This window comes from Tachyglossus aculeatus, chromosome 22, assembly GCF_015852505.1.
Source record: "Tachyglossus aculeatus isolate mTacAcu1 chromosome 22, mTacAcu1.pri, whole genome shotgun sequence".
Taxonomy (NCBI): domain Eukaryota; kingdom Metazoa; phylum Chordata; class Mammalia; order Monotremata; family Tachyglossidae; genus Tachyglossus; species Tachyglossus aculeatus.
The window spans coordinates 46,308,583-46,332,358 of NC_052087.1; the positions used below are offsets into that span (position 1 = coordinate 46,308,583).

Consider the following 23,776-nt stretch of genomic DNA (forward strand, 5'->3'; position numbering starts at 1 on the left):
GATATGGGACCCGGACTGTATCCAACCCGATTAGCATGTATCTACTGCAGCACTTAGAACGGTGCTTGACACATGGTAAGCGCTTATCAAATACCATTAAAAAAAAGCTGCAGAAGGAAACGTGCCCTGGCTATTGTGAAAGCAATTGCACTACTGGACTGTAGTGTCCACTCTCAGCTCTCCAGCACACTCAGTTTTCATGCACCACCCCTTGGACTCTCTTTCGCTCTGATTGCTGACCATTTCCCGAGGGGACAGGTGGAAGAAGGACCTTTCAAAGCCCTCAATTCTGCTTCTTTCCAGCAGCCCTGCTAAAGAGTCTGGAGAAAGAGGTTGAGGCTCTGACCTAGAAAGGGGCTTTTGGATTATTGGTGGATTTCAGTTATCCATGGGTCGCCAAGAATCAGAAATGTCTTTGATTTGGATAAAAGGGTTCAGTCATTTTTTAAATGGTATTTATTATGTGTCAAGCTCTGTTTTGTACTGCTCTGCACACAGTAAGCGCTCAATAAATATGATTGAATAAATATGATTGAATGTTTTAAGTGCTGCAATAGATATGTCAATCAAGTGGGACACAGTCCCTGTCCCATAAGGGGCTCACAGTCCACATAGAAGGACAGGAATTCAAACCCCACATTACGAATGAGGCAACAGAGGCACTGAGATGTTAAGTGACTTGCCCCAAGTCATACAATTAACAAGTGGCAGATCGGGATTAGAACTCAAGTTCTTGGACTCCTGGGCCTATGCTGCTGCTGCTGCTGATAGTACAAGGCTCACAGTCTTAATCCCCATTTTACAGATGAGGTAACTGAGTCGCAGAGAAGTTAAGTGACTTGCCCTAGGTCACACAGCAGATAAGTGGCAGAGCCGGGATTAGAACCCAGGTCCTTCTGACCCCCAGGCTCTTTCCACTAGGCCCTGCTGCTTCTACAACCCTCAGGTAGCATTGTTTGAATCTTTTTCTCTCACTGCAGGTCTCCAGTGGGGGTACCAGAGAGTACCCCACAGCTGTTTGGAAACTCCTGGAAAACATTATCTGCATGCACCTCTGAAGGTATAAGCACTCCCATGGACCCCTGTGATGTGCACCTTCAGGCGGGTGAGTGGTAATCTATCAATCGATCAGTGCTATTTATTGAGCCCTTACTATGTGCAGAGCATTATACAAAGCACCTGGGAAAGTATAGTAGAACAGAGTCAGTAGACAAATTCCGTGCCCATAAGGAGCTTGTTGTCAAGAGGAAGAGACTGACGTTAAAAAAAGTATGGATATGTACATAAGTACCTTGAGGCTGAGGGTGGCGTGAATGTGACTATAGTAGTAGTAGTAATAATAATAATAATAATGATAATAATGATGTGAAGTAGTGTGGCCAAATGGTTAAAACCTAGGCCCAGAAGTCAGAAGAATCACAGCTCCACCACTTATCTGCTGTGTGGCCTTGGGCAAGTCACTTAACTTCTCTTAAGTGCTTAGTACAGTGCTCTGCACACAATAAGCACTCAATAAATATGATTGAATGAATGTCCCTCAGCTACCTCATCTGTAAAATGGGAGTTAAGACTGTGAGCCCCATGTTGGACATCAGGTGTCCAACCTGATTAACTTGTATCTACCCCAGTGCTTAGAACAGTGCCTGGCACATAATAAGTGCTTAACAAATGCCATTAAAGCAATAATAAAGAGGAAATGGAGCCTTTTGCTTGTTTTCTTGCTCTGTTTTTGATTTTCCTTATGGGGAAGGAAGGAGAATGAGGGGCAAAGTAGAGTAGAGAGGAGGCAGAACCATGTCACTTTAGATTACCCAGCTTTGCTATGGGCATCCAAAGTTCCTGCACAAGCGCTCAGCACAATGCTCTGCATCCAGTAGGTGCTCAATGAATACCATTGATTGCTTGAGCAACTGAAGTCTCAACTTCAGCCAAGAAAGGCCTGGGACAGACTCTGGCGGCGTCAGTGACCGTCCCACATGTTTCTCGGCAGCTTCGTATGCAGCAGAGTCATGCAGCATCCTCACCGGAGAGCTCTTCGCCCCGTGCTCCTCCTACCTCAGCCCCATCTCCTACTATGAACAGTGCCGCCGGGACACCTGCAAGTGCGGGCAGGTCTGCCTCTGCTCTGCCCTGGCCCACTATGCCCACCAGTGCCGCCGCTACGGGGTCTCCATCGACTTCCGTCCTCATTTCCCAGACTGCAGTGAGTGTGGGTCTGTTAGCCTGGTTGACTGCCCACTTATGCCTGTCCTCCTCCTCGTTCTCCTCCTCAACACCTGGAGCATGTTGGTGGGAGGACTTGTCACGGACAAATGGATGACTGAATAACTGGGGCGTCCTGGTTGGAGTGGCATCACTTTTAAAAGTGGAAAAACCTTTGATAAATGCACTGGGCTGGTAGAATTTGAACCTATCTGCAAGGCTCTGTTACAACTGTGGAAAGCAAGCCCCATATTCTAGGAGTGGCTATTTCCAACTCATATGCCCACTCCTGGCAGCCAGGCCTGCTGAGAAAAGCAGCACTGGCCCACAGTGGCCTAGTGAGAGATTTAATTTAGGCTGCATTTCTTAGCCAGTCCTCTTTTGCTTGGTTTCCTTAGCATCCTGTATCCGGAGCATGTGGGAAGCCAGCAGAGGTTTGTTGACTGGAGTGAGATGGGGAGCAGGAAGAGGAGATGAAGGGAGTGGAGTGGAGGGCATTGGGTAACTTGGACAGGTTTTGGGGATTGAGTGGAATTTTGGAGTCCCTGGGGATCCTCTTTTTTGGGCTCAGCGAGAGCAGCGGATCTCCTGGAGAAAGACGATATCAAGCGCCCGTTGGCCCCACACCCTGTCTGTGCACACACACTCATGAGGAGGGAGGACCCAGGCTGGTGGTGTCAGTCAGTCAGCAAGGCAGTGCTTACTGGGTGCAGAGCACTGTACTAAGCGTTTGGGAGGATACAATATAATAATAATAATAATAACAACAATAATAATAATAATAATAATTATAGTATTCATTAAGCGCTTACTATGTACTGAACAGTGTTTGAAGCACTGGGGTAGATACAAGGTAATTAGGTTTGATGTAGTCCCTGTCCTACATGTAGTCCCTGTCCCTGTCCCACTCTTAATCACCATTTTACAGATGAGGTAACTGAGGCCCAGAGAAGTGAAGTGACGAGTGGCAGAAGCGGGATTAGAACTCATAACCTTCTGATTTCCAGGCTCATGCTTTATCCATTACACTATGCTGCTTCTTTATATAACAATATAACAGACACATTCCCTGCCTATAAAGAGATTACAGTTTAGAGTATGTGTATGTGTGCATGTTGTGGGGGGTGGCACTCCTGCAGGCCACAGCCCAAGACCCTCTCTCCTCTGCACAGCTGTGTCATGCAAGGACACTCAGGAGTACAGTTCCTGCTCCTCCAGCTGCGGGCAGACCTGCCAGGCCCTCTCGGTGCCCGAGACGTGCAGCGGAGAGTGTGTGGAGGGCTGCACCTGCCCCGCCGGCACCTACCTGCACAGCGAAGCCGGGAGATGCGTCCCCAGGTAGGGGTGACCTCCCCAGCTATGGCTGAGGGCACAGCTCCGCTCCCCCTCTACACTGGAAGCTCATTAGGGGCAGGGATCGTATGTGCTCATACTGCTGTATTGCTCATGCCCAGGCACTTAGTACGGTGCTCTGCACATAGTAAGCGCTAAGAAAATACCATGGATAGATTGATCCTTTGTGGGCAGAAGAGGAGGCAGGTGATTTGGCCCCCTGCAGGTTGGCCATCTTTAAAGTAGTCCATCACCTTGGCCCCTCCTACCTCACCTCGCTACTCTCCTACTCCAACCCAGCCCATACGCTTCACTCCTGTAATTCATTCAATCGTATTTATTGAGCACTTACTGTGTGCAGAGCACTGTACTAAATGCTTGGGAAGTACAACCTTCTCACTGTACCTTGATCTGGTCTATCTCGCTGTCAACCTCTCTCCCATGTCCTGCTTCTGGCCTGGAATGCCCTCCCTCGTCATAGGCAATGATAGGCAATGACTCTCCCCTGCTTCAAAGCCTTATTGTAGGCACATCTCCTCCAAGAGGCCTTCCCTGACTAAGCCCTCCTTGCCTCTTCTCCCACTCCCTTCTGTGTCACCCTGACTTGCTCCCTTTATTCATCCCCCTGCCAGCCCCCCAGCACTTAATAATAATAATGATGGCATTTATTAAGCACTTACTATGTGCAAAGCACTGTTCTAATCACTGGGGAGGTTACAAGATGATCAGGTTGTCCCTCAGGGGGCTCACAGTCTTCATCCCCATTTTACAGATGAGGGAACTGAGGCACAGAGAAGTAAAGTAACTTGCCCAAAGTCACACAGCTTACAATTGGCGGAGCCGGGATTTGAACCCATGACCTCTGACTCCAAAGCCCGGGCTCTTTTTCCATTGAGCTACGCTGCTTCTCACTTATGTACATAACTGTCATTTATCTTTTTATATTAATGTTTGTCTCCCTCTCTAGACTGTAAGCTTATTGTGGGCAGGGAATGTGTCGTTATATTGTTATATTGTACTCTCTCAAGCACTTAGTAGAGTGTTCTGCACACAGTAAGCACTCAATAAATATGATTGACAGACTGACTGACTGATGGGAATTGTAGAGCTGGTGGCAACCTCCAGAGAACATCCAATTATCTAGAGAAGCTGAGTAACCTGGGGGCCAGAAGATCTGCATTCTGATCCCAGCTCTGCTTCTTGTCTGCTGTGTGACTTTGGACAAGTGACTTAACTTCTCTGGGCCTTGGTCTCCTCATCTCTAAAATGGGGATTCAATCCTACTTCCTCTGTTTTGATGGGGATCCCCATGTGGGACAAGAACTGTGTCCGACTTGATTATTTCATACCTACCCCAGCATTTAGTACATTTTTGGGCACATAATAAGCACTTAAGTGCCATTTAAAAATAAAAATCTAGTCCAGCCCCATGCCCATGTTACTCAAGCCTTAGGGTCATCTGTCCATCAATCAATCAGTTGTATTCATTGAGTTTTTACTGTGTGCAGAGCACTGTACCAAGCACTCGGGAGAGTTCTGTCCAGGGATGGAGAGAGCCCAGGCTCCCCCAATCACCTGTCTGGCTGTTGGTCATGTCAGGAAGTTTATTTGTAACTCCAATGTGGATCTATCTCTCCATCTCTCTCTTCCTCTCTTCCTCTCTCTCTCTCTCTCTCTTTCTCTCTCTCTCTCTCTCTCTCTCTGTGTGTGTGTGTGTGTGTCTTTCTCCCTCTCTCTCTCTCTGCACAATTTTAACCATCCCATCCCCTGATACAAGTTAAGTAGTTCACAAGGTTGCAGAGGTAAGTACAAGATAAAGTCAGACTCTGACTTGGCTGGTGTTTTGACACTGGCAAAGAGCAGTAGATTGTTAACCAACCTCTAGGGCTTCCCCACAAATTCCACAAGCCCTCTAAGGTCTGTAAATTTCCCAACTCCCTGACTCCTGCCCTCGCCTCCCCCCACCTCCAACCAAGACCAGGCAGAGAATACTGGGGTTCTCACAGGGAATGGGGGGCTGACACCTGTCACCTGTTCAGAGCTCCTCCTGAGGTTGTTATGACTCTTCTGTTCTCTCCCTCTCAAGAGAGGCAATCAATCAATCAATCAATCGTATTTATTGAGCGCTTACTGTGTGCAGAGCACTGTATTAAGTGCTTGGGAAGTACAAGTTGGCAACATACAGAGACGGTCCCTACCCAACAGTGGGCTCACAGTCTAGAAGCACGGTTCTTCTAAAGTACATTAGCAGTGTGGCCTAGTGGAGTGAGCACGGGCCTGTGAGTCAGAAGGAGCTGGGTTCTAATAGCTCGACCAAAGGCGTGCTTGTGACCTTGGGCAAGTCACTTTACTTTTCTGTGCCTCATTCTCCTCATCTGTAAAACGGGGATTAAATACTTGTTCTCCCTCCTACTTAATTTGTGAGCCCCATGTGGGACAGGGATTGTTCCTGAGCTAGTTAACTTGTACTTATCTCAGAGCTTAGAATAGTGTTTGACACATAGTAAGGGCTTAACAAGTACCATAAAATGGAGGGGAGGAGGGGCCTTTGGCACAGAGAGCTGCAGCCTTATTCCATCTGCTTCTTCCACTGCAGAAGCGAGTGCCCCTGCTATTTCCAAGGAATCGAATATCCACCTGGAGAAAATATCGTTACATCCTTGGGCAACTGGTAAGTCCGGAGGGCTCCTGTTTGAAGGGGTGGATGTTGTGATAGACAATCCTCATGGCCTATAAGCACGTTTTTCGAAAACACTCTTCACTTCTTGCCCATTTGTTATTGATAAAATTGAACAAAAGAGTTTGGATTTATTTAGCAATGTGGCGGAAGAGAAGTATGGAGAAATAATGTGGCCTAGTGGGAAGAGCACAGGCCTGGATTCTAATCCCAGCTCCGCCAGTTGCCTGCTATGTGACTTTGGGCAAGTCAGTTAACTTCTTTGTGCCTCAATTTCCTCATCTATAAAATGGGGATTCAATATCTGCTATCCCTCCTACTTATTCATTCATTTATTCAATCAATTATTCAGCACTTAGAACAGTGCTAGGCACATAGTAAGCGCTTAATAAATGCCATCATTATTATTATTCAATCATATTTATTGAGCACCTACTGTGTGCAGAACACTGTGCTAAGCTCTTGGGAGCACGCAATACAACAATAAACACATTTCCTGCCCACAAAGAGCTTACAGTCTAGAGGGAATGTGAGCCCTTGGTGGAACCAAGACAGATTGACCCGCTTCTCTAGACTGTAAGCACATAAGAGAAGCAGCGTGGCTCAGTGGAAAGAGTACTGGTTTGGAGGTCAGAGGTCATGGGTTCTAATCCCGAATCTGCCACTTGTCTGCTGTGTGACTTTGGTTAAGTCACTTAACTTCTTTGGGCCTCGGTTACCTCATCTGTAAAACGGGGATTAAGACTGTGAGCCCCACTTGGGACAACCTAATCACCTTGTAATAATAATAATAATAATAATAATAATAATAATAATGATGGCATTTGTTAAGCACTTACTATGTGCAAAGCAGTGTTCTAAGCGCTGGGGTAGATACAAGGTGATCAAGTTGTCCCACGTGGGGCTCACAGTCTTAATCCCCATTTTACAGATGGGTAACTGAGGCTCAGAGAAGTTAAGTGACTTGCCCAGAGTCACACAGCTGACAAGTGGTGGAGCCAGGATTAGAACCCGTGACCTCTGACTCCCAAGCCTGGGCTCTTTCCACTGAGCCACGCTGCTTAGAACAGTGCTTGGCACACAGTAAGTGCTTAACAAATGCCATAATAATAATAATTATTATTATTGGCAGGGAATGTGTCTAGCAACTCTGTTGTACTCTCCCAAATACTTAGTGCAGTGCTCTGCACACAGTAGGGGCTCATTAAATATGACTCATAGATTATCTTGTATCTACCTCAGCTTCAAGTAGAGTGTGTGGTACATAGATAACATTTGACAAATACCACAATGAAGAGAGTTTAATTTTGTAGCCTTGGTACCGTAGTTGATGTACAGTGAGTGAAGCTGCATAGCCCTGTTTGTGTATGTGTGTGTGTGTGTATGTGTGTTAGTTAATGATGTGGTGTGTATTTTGCAGCCACTGCAGAGATGGGATGATGAGCTGTGATAGCAAAGCTGCCGGTGAGTTGGGCTCTGAAAGTCCAAGGGTTCTCATCCAGGAGGGTTTTTTGTTATAGTTTTTGTTCGAGATACCAACGGAAATCCAGGTGCGATGCACTCTCTGGTCTGTGTGGGTACCCAATGGCCTGAGAGATGGAAATCATTGCCGAATAAGAACATGCCCCAACTTTTGCAAAAGCTACCAGGCTCGCTCCCCGGCTCTGCAGACCTGTAGCTTGGGGAAGATGGAGAAGGAGAGGGGGACAGCCCCACCCAAAACAATCCTCAACGGGATTTGGTGAGCGCTTTCTGTCTGCAGATTGCACCCTGCAGGCTCTTTGTTCTGAAACGGCTTCCAAGCTCTGACTGTTCTCTCAGCCCCAAAGAGGAAAAACCTCAACGTTTACCCAGAGGTCCCAGCTGAAGGTTCCTCCGCTCTTACCCTGATCTGTGTCCCACTGAATGGGAGCTGATTTGTGTCCCACTGAGTGTTTGCATCACCGTAGCCACAGCATGGCCTAGTGGATAGAGCACAGGCCTGGGAATGAGGAGGACCTCCCTTCAAAGCCCTACTGAGAGCTCACCTCCTCCAAGAGGCCTTCCCAGACTGAGCCCCCTTTTTCCTCTCCTCCTCCCCATCCCCCGGCCCTACTTCCTCCCCCCACCCTCCCGCCCTACCTCCTCCCCTCCCCACAGCACTTGTATATATATTTGTACAGATTTATTACTCTATTTTACTTGTACATATTTACTATTCTATTTATTTTGTTAATGATGTGCATATAGCTTTAATTCTACTTGTTCTGACGACTTATGGAAACTGAGGGAGGGGTGAACTTGGCTACCTTTTTTATGGTATTTCCTAAGCACTTACTAGGTGTCAGACGCTGTACTAAGCACTGATTTTTGCTCGGCCCATTCGATACTGAGGGGCAGACAGGATTTGTCTCCAAGCCTGCCCTGAGTGGACCTAAATTCATTCAGCCATGGGCCAGTGTATATTATTCTCTGAAGAGTGGGAAAGAAAGGAGGCACAGCCCAGTTCAGCTCCATGGAGTTTACTAACTTCATTCATTCAATCATATTTATTGAGCACTTACTGTGTGCAGAGCACTGTACTAAGCACTTGGGAAGTACAATTCAGCAACAGAGAGAGACAATCCCTGCCCACAGTGGGCTCACAGTCCTAAAGGGAAGTACTAACCAGGCCCAACCCTGCTTAGCTTCCGAGATCAGATGAGATTGTGTGTGTTCAGTATGGTATGGCCGTAGACAACTTCTGGAGGAGTCAGGACAGACATGGAAACAAAACCATAAAGCACAAATTACAGGGCTTATTTGTCTAATTCTGGCTCCGCCACTTGACTTGGGCAGGGAAGACTTCTTGGAGGAGGTGTGGGTTGTTCTACTATTGGGATGAAGGCAAGGGATATGGTTAACTCTGGTCCCACCCCATCTGTTAATAACAACTGTGGTATTGGTTAAGCGCTTACTATGTGCCAGGCACTGTACTAAGTGCTGGGGTGGATACAAGCAAATTGGGATGGACACTGTCCTTGTCCTACATGGGGCTCGCAGTCTCAATCCCCGTTTTACAGATGAGGTAACTGAGGCCCAGAGAAGTGAAGTGATTTTTCCCAAGGCCACACAGCAGACAAGTGGCGGAGCTTGGATTAGAACCCAGAACCTTCCGACTTCCAGGCTCTTGCTCTACCCACTGTACCATGTACCATTCCTATCTCAAAGGCCAAAGGAAATTTCAAGGGCAGGAGTTTCACAAGATCACACTCTGTCTTTCAGACTCCGCCTGCCCCCCCGGCCAGGTGTTTGTGAATTGCAGCCACCCACGAGCCACTACAGGGCTGAGCAGAGAGAGGACCTGTGAGGACCAACTGCTGAATCTGACTGTCCCGGCGCACTTGCCCTGCCTCTCAGGCTGTGCTTGTCCACAAGGGTAGGAGTCTGCCATCCCTGTCCTCTGTACCTCCTGGGCTGGGTTTGTGAGCTGCGGATTGATGGTGGAGTGGGAGGGTGAGGAGAAGGAGTGATCCTCCGTGAACTGGAGGAGAGCGCCGTGACCAGGCTAATGTGGTAGTTGTGACGTCACCTAAAATTCATGCATTTGCACATATCCTGTTAGTCCCATTTGGACTACAAGACCCAGAGGCCCGCCAATCAATAAATCGTATTTACTGAACATTTACTATGTGCAGAGCACTGTACTAAATGCTTGGGAGAGTACAATATAATGGAGTTACTCTCCCCGCCTTGAAAGTCTTTCTGAAGGAACATCTCCTCCAAGAGGTCTTCCCTAAGCCCTCCTCTCCTTTTCTCCCACTCCCTTCTGCGTCGCCCTGACTTGCTCCCTTTGTCATCCCCTCTCTCAACCCCACAACACTATGTACATATTTGCAATTTATTTGTTTCTATTTATGTCTGTCTCAACCTCTGGACTGTAAGCTTGTGTGGGCAGGGAATGTACTATGTTATTGTTGTATTGTATTCTCCCAAGTGCTTAGTACAGTGCTCTGAACACAGTAAGTGCTCAATAAATACAACTGACTTACTGAGTTGTTAGATACATCCCTGCCCACAGTAGCTTGTAAGTAACTACCCAGGGCCCTCTTTCTGCCCCATCTTCCCACCCCCACCCCACAGGTTTCTCAGAATCAATCAATCAGTCAGTCATATTTATCGAGTGCTTATGTATTCAGAGCACTGTACCCAGAAGTTAGGTTGGGCTCTGTTGGGGAGTGTCATATCTGAGCTCAGGATGAACTGGGCCCCAGATTTTTGCCCCCAATATATTTCCTGGGAAAGATTTTCAGGATTGTTTGGTGAGTGTGGTGGCCATTTGAGGTTAGGGTTAGGGTTAGGCTTGGTGTCCATCATTTCCCAAGTGTCCATCACTTGCTGGGAACTGCGCCTGGGTACAGGTGCAATTAAAAAAGAAGTCTCTGCCGTCTGAGACAGAGGGTTGAAATGGTTGACGATTCGTATGTACACTCGGGCCTGGTGTGTGTACGAACATAGACAACAGACCAGTTGGCCCAAGGTCTCTGGGAAGCCCAGAGCCTGCCCAGTGTTTGGGGTGTGATCCTTTTGCCTTTGAGGGACAAAGGATTGTGCAGAGGAGGAAACCTGACCTACTTTAGTGCTCCAGCTCCCTGCAGGTGCAGGAGTGAGTGGGCCTGGGACCTCATCCGAACTACAAACCCCTTCAATTGTGGGCTCTCCCAGGTCCTGGGTCTGGGAAGCAGCATGGTGTAGTGGATAGGGCATGGGCTTGGGAGCCAGAAGTTCGAGGGTTCTAATCCCAGCTCCACCACTTGTCTGCTGTGTGACCTTGGACAAGTCACTTCACTTCTCTGATGCTCATTTCCCTCTTCTGTAATATGGGGATTGAGACTGTGAGCCCCACTTGGCACAGAGACTGTGTCCAACTCGATTTGCTCCCCTAGACTGTATTCTTGTTTTGGGCAGGGAATGTGTCTGTTTATTGTTGTATGGTACTCTCCCAAGTGCTTAGTACAGTGCTCCACACACATTAAGTGCTTGATAAATACAACTGAATGATGAATGAATGGTACCTATGACTCAGGAAGGTGTCAAGGACCGGTTGGGTCAGTGGCAATTTTGGGGTGAATAAACTCAAAAGACTAATTCTACTTTGCCAAGGATGCCTAGCTTCTTTAACAACTCGGCCCAACCCTGACTTTCTTTAAAAGAAAGTTCCCTGGGGATGGACACTGACTTGGTCATCTCAGGCCAAGGGAGAAATTTCCTGCCTTCCTAACAGTCCAGGAGTGACCCCTGAGTTGTTTTAGGAAAGATCCTGGTGTGAGCTTTCCTCTAGACTGTAAGCTCCTTGTGGGCAGGGAACGTGTCTACCAACTCTGTTAGATTGTACTCTCCCAAGGACTTAGTACAGTGCTCTGCACAAAGCAAGTGCTCAGTAAAAATGATCTATCAACTGATAGCTTCACACAACACAGCAGCTAGATGGGCATGGCCCACCAGGCAGGCTCCTCCCTGGGCTAGAAGAATTTTCTCTCTGGGGCGCATGGAAACCTGGTGGAGCTTGTTCAGAAGAGCAAAAGCATGGACACCTCTGGGAACATTAATCTTCCTTCCTCCCATCCTCTGCAAGTCAGTTTCAAGGGAGAGAAAAATGTGGCAGGTACCACACGCTTGATAGCCATCATGGTAACATAATAATAATAATAATAATAATAATGATAATTATGGTATTTGTTAAGCACTTGCTATGTGCCAGACACTATACTAAGTGCTGGACACTGTACTCAGTTCTCAGTACACACACACACACACACACACACACACACACACACACACACACACACACACACGTGTGTATGTTACCCTCCTGGTACCTCTCAATCCTGTTATGTTTTACAAATACTTATGTATTTGCTCACTGTGGGCAGGGAATGTCACTGATTTTTTTTTTGTGTTGTACTTTCCCAAGTGCTTAGTACAGTGCTTTGCACACAGCAAGCACTCAACAAATATGAATGATTGAATATTTAATAGTGCCCATTGTTGGGTAGGGACCGTCTCTATATGTTGCCAACTTGTACTTCCCAAGTGCTTAGTACGGTGCTCTGCACACAGTAAGAGCTCAATAAATACGATTGAATAAATGAATAATAGTGTCTGTTAAGCGCTTACTATGTGCCAAACACTGTACTAAGCACAAGAGTAGATACAAGATAATCTGATTGGACATAGTCCCTGTCCTACATAGGGCTCACTATCTTCATTCTCATTTTGCAGATGAGATAACTAAGGCACAGAGAAGTGAAGTGACTTGCCCGAGATCATACAGTAGAAAAGTGGTAGAGCCAGGATTAGAACCCAGATCCTCTGACTCCCTGGCAGTTCTCTTTCCATTAGGCCATGCTGCTTCTCTTTGGGAGAAGCATCATCATCATCATCATTATCAATCGTATTTATTGAGCGCTTACTGTGTGCAGAGCACTGTACTAAGTGCTTGGGAAGTACAAATTGGCAACATATAGAGACAGTCCCTACCCAACAGTGGGCTCACCGTCTAAAAGGGGGAGACAAAACCAAACATACTAACAAAATAAAATAAATAGAATAGATATGTACAAGTAAAATAAATCAATCAATAAATAGAGTAATAAATATGTACAAACATATATACATATATACAGGTGCTGTGGGGAAGGGAAGGAGGTAAGATGGGGGGATGGAGAGGGGGATGAGGGGGAGAGGAAGGAAGGGGCTCAGTCTGGGAAGGCCTCCTGGAGGAGGTGAGCTCTCAGTAGGGCCTTGAAGGGAGGAAGAGAGCAAGCTTGGCGGATGGGCAGAGGGAGGGCATTCCAGGCCCGGGGGATGACGTGGGCCGGGGGTCGATGGCGGGACAGGTGAGAACGAGGTACGGTGAGGAGATTAGTGGCGGAGGAGCGGAGGGTGCGGGCTGGGCTGTAGAAGGAGAGAAGGGAGGTGAGGTAGGAGGGGGCGAGGGGATGGACAGCCTTATAGCCAATTGGGAGGAAGGGAATTGGAAAAGGGGCCATGGAATCATTAGTGCCTAGGCACAGAACTGGTCCTCTGATTTAGCAAATGCTGGACAATTAGCCAAAAAGGTGTTTTAATGGTTGCTTGGTGAGTTAGTGGAGCAACATTATCAATGGCAAAGCAGGTTAATTGCTCAGAAAGTCCAGCCAATCAAGATGGTCTTGGCAATGTATTGATTGATCGGTATTGGGGTTACAGATATGCTCTGCCCATGGGGAAGTCTGGAGACTACAAAGATGGAAATATCTAGGTGATAATGACTCTCTCCTTGGCCCTTCTCCTTCTTAGGCAGTAATAAAGTCCCATTCTCAGAAGCTCTTGCAGGTAATTTATTCCTGGATCTTTGCTGAATGAGGGACTGCTGACCTAGAAACCAGATTACAGAGACCTGAGAACACCAGGCTGAGGGCAATCATGCTTAGTATCATCTCTCCAAATATCCCAGGACTTTCTGAAATCCTTTCCCTGTAGATAGGCCCCATGGACTAGAATCTCCAATGGTTTATTTTGTTATTAATGTTGGTGATGGTTTCAGGTTTTAAGCTAGTTTTCGAATCTTTTCATGCAAAGATTTTCCCAAATTCATATTTGTCTGTCTTTGATTTCTGATTTATCTTCATTCCCTGAGTCTATTTCTCTTCTTTTCCTCTCTCCCTTCTTCTGTCCTCTCTCCTTTCTCCCCTTACTGTGCCCCACAACCTGTCAGCCAGAAGTCCAGTTCTCAATCCTTTCTCTCTAGACCCCAATCTTAAAAAATAAACCCTAAGAAGTTCAGGATCTGAGGTCCTGGAATTGTTAAATGCAGTTGAGACCTGAGAGATTCCAAGTTGGGCAGACACTGAACTGACTCCTGTGGTTCCATGGGGGACATTATGGTAATTGTTGGGGAATGGTTGGTGCAACATGCAGCTTCATGTGGCCTGATGGAAAGAGCAGGGGCCTGGAAACCAGGGGAACAATCCCAGCTCTACCACCTGCCTGCTGAGTGACCTTAGGCAAGTCACTTAATATCTGTGCCTCAGTTTCCACATCTATAAAATAGGGCTGGTATCTGCTTTCCCTCCCACTTAGACCATGAGCCCCTTGTGGGACAAGAACTGCGCCCAACATGATTATCTTGTATCTACCCCAGTACTTAATGCATTGGTGGCACATAATAAACACTTACCAAATACCAAAATTATTTCCCTCATGAAAAAACTGTAGCTTTATCATTATTGTTATACTTGTTAAGGGCTTACTGTGTGCCAAGCACTGTTTTAAGTGCTGGGGTAGAAACAAGTTAATCAGGTTGGACACAGTCCCTGTCCCATATTGGGCTCATACTCTTAATCCCCATTTTACAGATGAGGTAACTGAGCCCCAGAGAAGTGAAGTGACTTGCCCGAGGTCATACAGCAGACATGTGGCAGAGCTGGAATTAGAACCCAGTCCTTCTCACTCCCAGACCCTGCTCTATCCACTTCAGATAACATTCCCAGAGCAACGGACCTCATCTTTCCTTCTCTGTGTCTCCCCTTTCTTCAGGGGGGAATGGGGCCACCCCTGCCTCTTCTCCTTGCTCCCCAGCTCCGAAATGACTTCCCCTGGTATTTGGGTAGGTAGCAGCTGGTGTGCTGGATCAAGTGACCTGTAAGAAGCTTACATGAATTCCAGGAAGGTTCATTTAAGAAAATCATCACATTCTAATTATAAAAATGAAAACAAAGAATCGAATGTCATTTTAACTGGCACGATCTGGGCCAGGGGCTCTTGGGCGATACCTGAGGAATGGAGTTTGGGTGCTAATATTTTCCAAAATAACTCTGTGTGAAATATCCCAACCTCACTTGCCCCTGTAAACTGAAGGATTGTTAGCCTCTTACCCGCCTGGCCCATGCCACTTTGGGCCACTTTCTTTTTTTTTCCAGTGGTATTTACCAAGTGCTTATTATGTGCCAGATCCTGTTCTAAGCACAGGGGTAGACACAAGTTAATCAGGTTGGACACAGTTCCAGTCCCACATAAGGCTCACAGTCTTAATTCCCATTTTACAGGTGAGGTAACTGAGATACAAAGAAGTCAAGTGGCTCGGCCAAGGTCACACAGCAGACAGGTGGTGGAGCCAAGGTTAGAATCCAGGTCCTTCTAACTGCCAAGTCTCTGCTGTCTCCACTGGAACATGTTGCTTCACCCAAGGATGTCGGGGACACTCCTGGATTTTACAAACTTGGGCCTGGATTGTCAGATAATAGAGAAGCAGCATGGCTTAGTGGCAAGAACACATGCTTGGGAGTCAGAGGTCATGGGTTCAAATCCCAGTTCCACTGCTTATCGGCTGTGTGACTTGGGGCAAGTCACTTAACTTCTCTGTGCCTCAGTTACCTCAACTGTTAAATGGGGATTAAGGCTGTGAACCCCAGGTGGGACAACCTGATCACCTTGTATCTACCCCAGTGCTTAAAACAGTGCTTAGCACATAGTAAGCTCTTAACAAACATCATCATCATTATTATGATAGTAATAATCATGGTACTTGTTAAGCACTTATGTTTCAAGCAGTGTTCTAAGCACTGGGGTAGATACAAGCTAATCAGGAAGTAGCGTGGCTTAGTGGAAAGAGCAAGGATTTAGGAGTCAGAGGTTGTGGGTTCTAATCCCGGCTCCACCACTTGTCTTCTGTGTGGCTTTGGGCAAGTCACTTAACTTCTCTGGGCCTCAGTTACCTCATCTTTAAGATAGGGATTAAGACTGTGAGCCCCTCGTGGGATAACCTGAGACCTTGTATCTATCCCAGCACTTAGAACAGTGACTGGTACCTGAGGCACAGAGAAGTTAGGTGATTTGTCCAATGTCACACAGCAAAGAAGTGGAACAGCCAGAATTGGAACCCAGGTCTTTCTGACTCCCAGGCTCGTGCCCTATACATTAGGCCATGCTAATTCTTAGTTCCACCCTCTAGTCCGTACATTTCTTGTGGGCAAGGAACCTGTTTGCCAACTCTGTTGTATAATTCTCTCCCTACAGCTTAGTACATCGTTCTGCATACACTAAGTGCTCAATAAATGCTATTGACTGATTGATTTAATGTGCTGATAGGTACCCTCAGATCAGAAAAAGAGTAGAAAGCCACAATCACACAGGCTAGAATTTAAAATCCTTAAAGGTGGAGCTAGTATCTACCAACTCTATTATATTTGATCTCCCAACTGCTTATTAGAGCTCTCTGACAACATTAAATGCTCCATAACTACCACTGATAGATTGATTGATCGATTGAAAGCCCAGTCCTGTGGGATTGTAAACCAGAATAATAATAATTCACTGACAAATGGCAGGACAGCTTTAAAGATTTGCTGAGGTTGGACTGAATCATCCCCTGTATCTGAATGAAACGTTCTGTCATCCCAACTTCCCCAAATTAAATCCCTTGTGAGCTCGTGTGACAGCCTCCTTTTCTCTGGGGAAAATATTTTCGGAGTTGGAAGCATGCACTCCCAAGATCCCCTGTTCCTTTCACTCCACCTCCCCTTCTAACCCAGCTCTTTAACCAATTGATTGTATTCATTGAGTGTTTACTGTATGTAGAGCTCTGTACTAAGTGCTTGGGAGAGTTGGTAGACAAATCCCCTGTCCACAAGGAGTTTACAGTCTAGAGGAGTGAGACAAACATGAAAATAAATTATGCATATATGCATAAGATCTGTGGGAGTGAATATCTAATGCTTACTGGGAAAAAATCCAAGGGTATTGCTTTGGGTCGGAGATGACTCAATGGCATAAAACAAGACATAGGTGGCACAGAAAGAAGAGGCAGTATGAGAAATGAGGATCAGGATAAATGAGGATAGGGATAAGGATCAGAAGCACAAAAAGGGATTGGTTAGTGATTCTTTAGCAGGGGGATTACTAAGTCAGTGAAAGACCAGAGGAAAAGTCCTATCTGTCTTTGCTTTGTCCCCAGCTGTCCCAAACAGTCTGGAGATGACCTCTTGTCCCGTTCAGTGTGAGTCATTCCCACTGATGGATATCAGTTTTTCCTGGCCTGCCTTGCCTTGTATTTCAGCGAACTCTTTCTCAGCCAGCCCCAAACTTGGAGAAGTTTCCAAGCTCACCTGTTCCATTTAGTCCTCTGAATATTCCCAGAAGCAGCATGCCCTTGAGAAAAGAGCACAGACTTGGGAATCAGAGGGCCTAGTTCCTAATCCTGACTCCATCACATGTTTGATGTGTGGCTTTGGGCAAGTCACTTAACTTCTCTGTGTCCAGTTCCCTCATCTGCAAAATTGGGATTCAATATCTGTTCTCCCTCCTCCTTAGACTTAGATCCCCATGAAGGAATCTGATTATTTCGTATCAACCCCAGTGCTTCCCCTTTCAGCATCACACCTGAAGCATTTCCAATACTCTACCAGTCTTGACTATGGGAGGACGAGTCAAGCAGAGGCCTACCCATTCCATTCCTAGCTTGGGCAGTGGCGAGTGAGTGAAGAGCAATCTGCTATAACCCCAAACTCACCTTTGCTGGGCAGCACCAGCTTGGGAGAGAGTCCAGGGTGGAGACTCAAGTTTACTGCACGAAAAGAGGCAATGGTAAACCAGTTCCATATTTTTTACCAAAAGAACTCTGTTGCATACACAGTTAGAACGATTGCAGATGGAGCTGGGGTTTTTTGGAGAGATGTGTCCATGGCCTCGCGATGGGTCAGAAACGACCCATAAAACAAGCATAAGATGACAGCATAAGACAAGACAAGACCCCAGTGCTTATTACAGTGCTTGTTACATAGTAAGCACTTAACAAAATCACGATTATTATTATTATAATTGGGCATTTTAGCTCTCGGGCAAGAAAGAAAAATCGCTCCTCCTGTTAATTTTACTGAGCATCATACCAAAGCAGCACAGGCCTAGGAGTCAGCAGGATCTGGGTTCTAATCCCAGCTCCACCACTTATCTGCTGTGCGACCTTGGGAAAATCACTTAACTTCTCTGTACCTCAATTACCTCATCTGTAAAATGGGGATTAGCACTGTAAGCCCCACGTTGGAATAGACTGTGTCCAACCTGATTAGCTTGTATCTACCCTGGACTTAGTAGTTTGCCTGGCATTTAGTAAACAACTTAACAAATACCATTTTTTTAAAAAAGTTGGTTCAGGACAGGGGGTATAGCATCTAGCCTGCAATGCCCTCCAAGTGGTGATGATGATATTTGGCATTTGTTAAGCGCTTACTATGTGCCAAGCACTGTAAGAGCTGGGGTAGATACAAAGTAATCAGTTTGTCCCACATGGGGCTCACTATCTTAATCCCCATTATACAGATGAGGTAACTGAGGCACAGAGAAGTTAAGTGATGCCCGAAGTCACACAGCTGACAAGTGGCAGAGTCAGGATTAGAACCCACGACCTCTGACTCCCAAACCCATGCTCTTTTCCACTTTTCCACTAAACCACTCTGCTTCTTGAAAGCTGGACCTCTGTCCATAAAGTTGTATTAGTTTCAAGGTATCTTAAAAGCTGCCGATAGTCATTTTTCTGCCCTCTTGGTGGATGCACAGCTTCCAGATAGCCATGCTCACACAACTCTGGCTATGGCAGGAAATGCTGTTGTATTGTATTCTCCCAAACACTTAGTACAGTGCTCTGCACACAGTAAGTGCTCAATAAATACCACTGATTGATGGCCTGTCTCATTCTCTTTTTGTTTTTAAAGAAAGGCACCTCCCAGTAAGTAGTCAGTCACTCAGTCAGTCAGTCAGTCAGTCAGTTGTACTTACTGAGTGCTTACTGTGTGCAGAGCACTGTACTAAGTGTTTGGGAGAGTATAACAATAAACAGACTGGTTCTCTGTCTACAATGAGCTTACAGTCTAGTATTTTTTAGTAGAGCTGGCTTTTGATGGCTCTGCTTTGGAACTCACAACTGAATGCTCTTTATTGACTCCTCTCACTTTCAGTATCTCATGCAGAGGACACTAGTGGTATAGTGAATAGAGTACAGGCCTGGGGGTCAGAAGGTCATGGGTTCTAATCCTACTCTGACACTCATCTGCTGTGTGACCTTAGGCAAGTGACTTAACTTCTCTATGCCTCAGTTACCTCATCTGTAGAAAGAGGATTAAGACTGTGAGCCCCGCGTGGGACAGGGACTGTGTCCAATCCTATTTACTTGTAACCACCCCAGTGCTTAGTAAGAGTACCTGGCACATAGTAAGTGCTTAACAAATACCGCACTTGTTACTACTGTTAGTATTATTATTATGTCAACAGGTTCAGGCAATAATGATGATAATAATAATAGTATTTACTAAGCATGTACTATGTGTCAAGCACTGTACTAAGCACTGGGGTAGACGCAAGATAATCCATCAGACACAATCCTTGTCCCACTTGGGACTCAGAGTCTTAGGGGGGAAGGGAGAACAGATCATTTAGTCCCCATTTTACAGATGAGGAAACTGAGGCACAGAGAGGTTAACTCCCAGCTCTGCTGTCAAATAGTTGGACTTCATTTTTCAGTTTTTGCTTCCCAAGTGTTCAGTGCAATGTGTTGTACCCAGTGAGTGCTCCATAAATACTATTAATGCTACTACTGGAAAAGTCACTTAACCTCTTTATATCTCAGTGTCCTTATCTGTAAAACAGGGAGGATAATCTTTCCCCTTCCTACCTCATCAAGGCGTCAGGAGGATGAATGAGATGATAGATGTGATAGTTCTTTGGAAGAAAGACCCTGGATGAACTCCATGGGGATCACGTTCCTTTCTGATGTCTGCCTCCCCGCTTCTAGACCTGTTATTGGGTAGGGATTGTCTCTATTTGTTGCCAAATTATACTTTCCAAGTGCTTAGTGCAGTGCTCTGCACACAGAAAGCGCTCAATAAATATGATTGAATGAATGAATGATTGCTCTCTCGGTGGTGTTGACAGATTTGGGGAGAGGTTGGTGAACATTTCTCAGATGGTGTCCTCAAAGTCTCTTTTCTACCATCTCAATTCAACACCGACTATTGGAAATCACCTGGAAAGAGGCTGTAGCGTTTGGCACTCAACTTTGTTCTTGAATATCAGGAATCTCAATGGGATTTTTGTTGTAAATTCTTAGGCCCTGGTTCTCATTCCAGAGGCTTGGCAGTCCAAGAGTCAAAAACGTTAGCACTGTTTTTATCCTCTGAAAAATCATAGAGATGAAATTTGGTCTTGGCCCTTTGAGCGGGATCCTTCTGTCCGGGCACTCTGCCTGTTCTGCGGGGAGTGGGAGCCAGTGAGAATGATGGTCTGGGACTGTGGCCCAAGAGAAGACAGATTATTTGAAATGGGAAGAATTGACAAAGACACCTCTGATGCTTTCTGAAGAACAATTTTTGCTCAACCTCAGAGTCTGGGACCCTTTCTCTGGCTTCTGAATAACCCTAAAGAGACAAGTTGGTTTGGAGGAGCTGCTTTTAGTCACATCCGCAGTATGACCTATTATTGGAAAGAGCACTGACCTGGAAGTTAGAGCATGAGAAGCAGCGTGGCTTAGTGGCAAGAGCCCGGGCTTGGGAGTCAGAGGTCATGGGTTCTAATCCCAACTCCGCGACTTACAATAATAATAATAATGATGGTATCTGTTAAGTGCTTACTATGTGCGAAGCACTGTTCTAAGTGCTGGGGAGGCTACAAGGTGATCAGTTTGTCCCACTGGGGGCTCACAGTTTTAATCCCCATTTTCCAGATGAGGTAACTGAGGGACAGAGAAGTTAAGTGACTTGCCCAAAGTCACACAGCTGACAGTTGGCGGAGCTGGGACTTGAACCCATGACCTCTAACTCCAAAGCCCATGCTATTTCCATTGGACCACGCTGCTTCTCCACTTGTCTGCTGTGTGACTTTGGACAAGTCACTTCACTTCTCTGGGCCTCAGTTACCTCATCAGGAAAATGGGGATTAAGACTGTGAGCCCACTTAGGACAACCTAATTGCCTTGTATCTCCCCCAGTGCTTAGAACAGTGCTTGGTACATGGTAAGCATTTAACAAATACTATTATTATTATTGTTATTATTATTACTTCCACTACTTTCCTACCATAAGACCTGGGGTAGGTCACTTCACTTTCCTCAGTTTTCTCATGTGTCAAATAATAATAATAATTTTGGTATTTGTTAGCACTTACTATGTGCAAAGCACTGCTCTAAGCACTGGGGAGGATACAGGGTGATCAGGTTGCCCCATGTGGGGCTCATAATCTTAATTCCCATTTTACAGAGAAGGTAACTGAGGCACAGAGAAGTTAAGTGACTTGCCCAAAATCACACAGCTGATGAACAGCAGAGCCGGAATTTGAACCCATGACCTTTGGCTCCCAAGCCTGCGCTCTTTCCTCTGAGCCACGCTGCTTCTCTATGGGAAGTTAATACCTGTTTTCCCTCCTACTTAGATGGTGAGCCCCTTACGGGATAAGGAATGTGCCCAACCCGATTATCTTGTAACTACTCAAGTGCTTAGTACAGTGCTTGGCACGTAGTAAGCACTCAACAAATAAATCAGTTATTGTTATTATTATTGGAGGGTCAGAGTAATGTCGGTGAGCTCCTCCCCAAGGGAGTAATGCTCAACACTTTGATCATCTTCTTTAAATTCCTCCTCTAGTCTATATAGTCCATGAGGGCAAGGATCATGCTTACCAACTCTATTGTACTCTACTCTCCAGAGAGCTTAAGACAGTTCTCTGCACACAGTAAGCACTCAATAAATAGCACTGATGGATTAATTAATGTGGAGTAAAGAGGTCCGGGGCCTTAGTGTTTGGCTCATTTAAAATCTAGATAATAGCTATAGGCTAATAATAATTATAATTATGGTATTTGTTAAGCACTTACTATGGGCCAAGCACTGTTCTAAGCTAGAGACAGTGATTCTTTGGGACAAGCCACTGCCTAAGTGAAAGGAATAGTAATAATAGTTACAGTATTTGTTAAGTGCTTACTATGTGCCTAGCACCCTTCTAAGTGCCGGGGTTACAAGGTAATCAGGTCGGCCCACTTGGGGCTCACATCGGTAACTGAGTCACAGGGACGTTAAGTGGCCTGCCCAAAGTCACACAACAGATAAGTAGCAGAGGGTGATTATAACCCATGTCCTCTGACTCCCAAGTCCGTGCTCTTGCCACTAGGCCATGCTGCTTGCTGACATTATAAGGGCAACTAACTCTAAAGGTGGGTGACTAGTTGGCTGCTTAGCTGCCCACCAGGAAGTCTCTCTGCCTCCGGCTGTGGGAGTGACTCTTGGATTCCCTTACCTTTTTGTGGAGTTGGTCAGAATGGATCATTTGATCCCACATAACCTGACTGAGCAGTACAGCTTTTTTCACCCAGGTTTACACTGTAGGTAGAACAGGAAGGAGCATGGCCTAGTGGATAGAGCCAGGGCCTGGGAATCAGAGGACCTGGGTTTTCATCTCACCTCTGCCACTTTTCAGCTGTGTGACCTGTTACTTCACTTCTCTGGACCTTAGGTACTTCATCTGTAAAAGAGGGATTAAGACAGTGAGCTCCATGTGAGACATGGACTGGGTCCATCCTGATTATCTTCTATCTACCCCAGCGCTTAGTACAGTGCCTGGCACAGAGTAAGTTCTTTACAAGTGCCATTAAAAAAACAAAACGGAGGGGAAGCCAATCAATCCACATTTTTACTTGGCTTCCCCACTGGACATCCACTGTGGCTAGGTGACTCAGTAAGTAGCTAATCAAAGACTGAATGTCTACTTACAGACTTTGGAGAGTGCCCTGAATAGAAATCCCAGCAGTTTGGTGTTTTCTCTTTGGCCTGGTTTGTTTCTCAGCAACTTTCCTAGGGTTTTATCTTTGGAATAGGGGATGTAAGAGCTCAGATGTATTGAAGCACCATGGATTAGCGGAAATTCAAATCACTGAATTTCAGGGAGTCAGGAAACTTGGGTTCTCATCCTGGTTCTGCCATTTGCCTGCCATGTGACAACTTGTGGCAAATTGTTAAACTTCTCTGTGCCTCAGCTTCCTCGTCTGTAAAGGGAGATTGAATATCTGTTCTCCCTCTTATTGAACTGAAATTACCCCATTGCTTAGCACAATACCTGGCACATAGTAAGTGCTTAACATATAAGACAATTATGATTACTTTTTTTATTATTATCATCCAGAAAGGCAGAACCACAAGCACCAATCAGACTCCCTTCTGTTGTGGTAACTAATAATAATAATGATGGCATTTGTTAAGCACTTATTATGTGCTAGGTATTGTGCTAAGCGCGTGGTAGCAATAACAGCATTTATTGAACACCCACTGGGTGTGGCGCAATGTACTAAATGCTTGGGAAATTCTAAGCAAAAAAGTGACATTCACCCTGCCCACAAGAAGCTTATCCTGTAATCTCACTGGCCTCCACAATCTGTCTTTTTCTTTCAATTTGGGATTCTTTCCCATTAAAACCTGCTGGCAGGTTCATAGAGTCATATGATTCTGAGGGAAATGGAAGTCAATCAATTGGATTTATTTCACACTTACTGTGTAAACTCCTGAGAGTACAGTATGACAAAGTTGATAGGCA

At 45.9% G+C, this 23,776-nt stretch overlaps 1 protein-coding gene across 1 annotated transcript in view; it reads left to right on the plus strand.

Moving 5' to 3' along the window:
• Window positions 1-23,776, plus strand: part of OTOG (otogelin) — a 133,401-nt gene that overhangs the window by 29,077 nt on the left and 80,548 nt on the right. Inside the window, exons 18-23 of the mRNA XM_038765354.1 lie at window positions 981-1,105; window positions 1,991-2,203; window positions 3,375-3,540; window positions 6,131-6,205; window positions 7,632-7,675; window positions 9,455-9,608. Of these exons, the coding sequence (XP_038621282.1) occupies window positions 981-1,105; window positions 1,991-2,203; window positions 3,375-3,540; window positions 6,131-6,205; window positions 7,632-7,675; window positions 9,455-9,608 (777 nt within the window). The remainder of the gene's footprint in view (window positions 1-980; window positions 1,106-1,990; window positions 2,204-3,374; window positions 3,541-6,130; window positions 6,206-7,631; window positions 7,676-9,454; window positions 9,609-23,776) is intronic.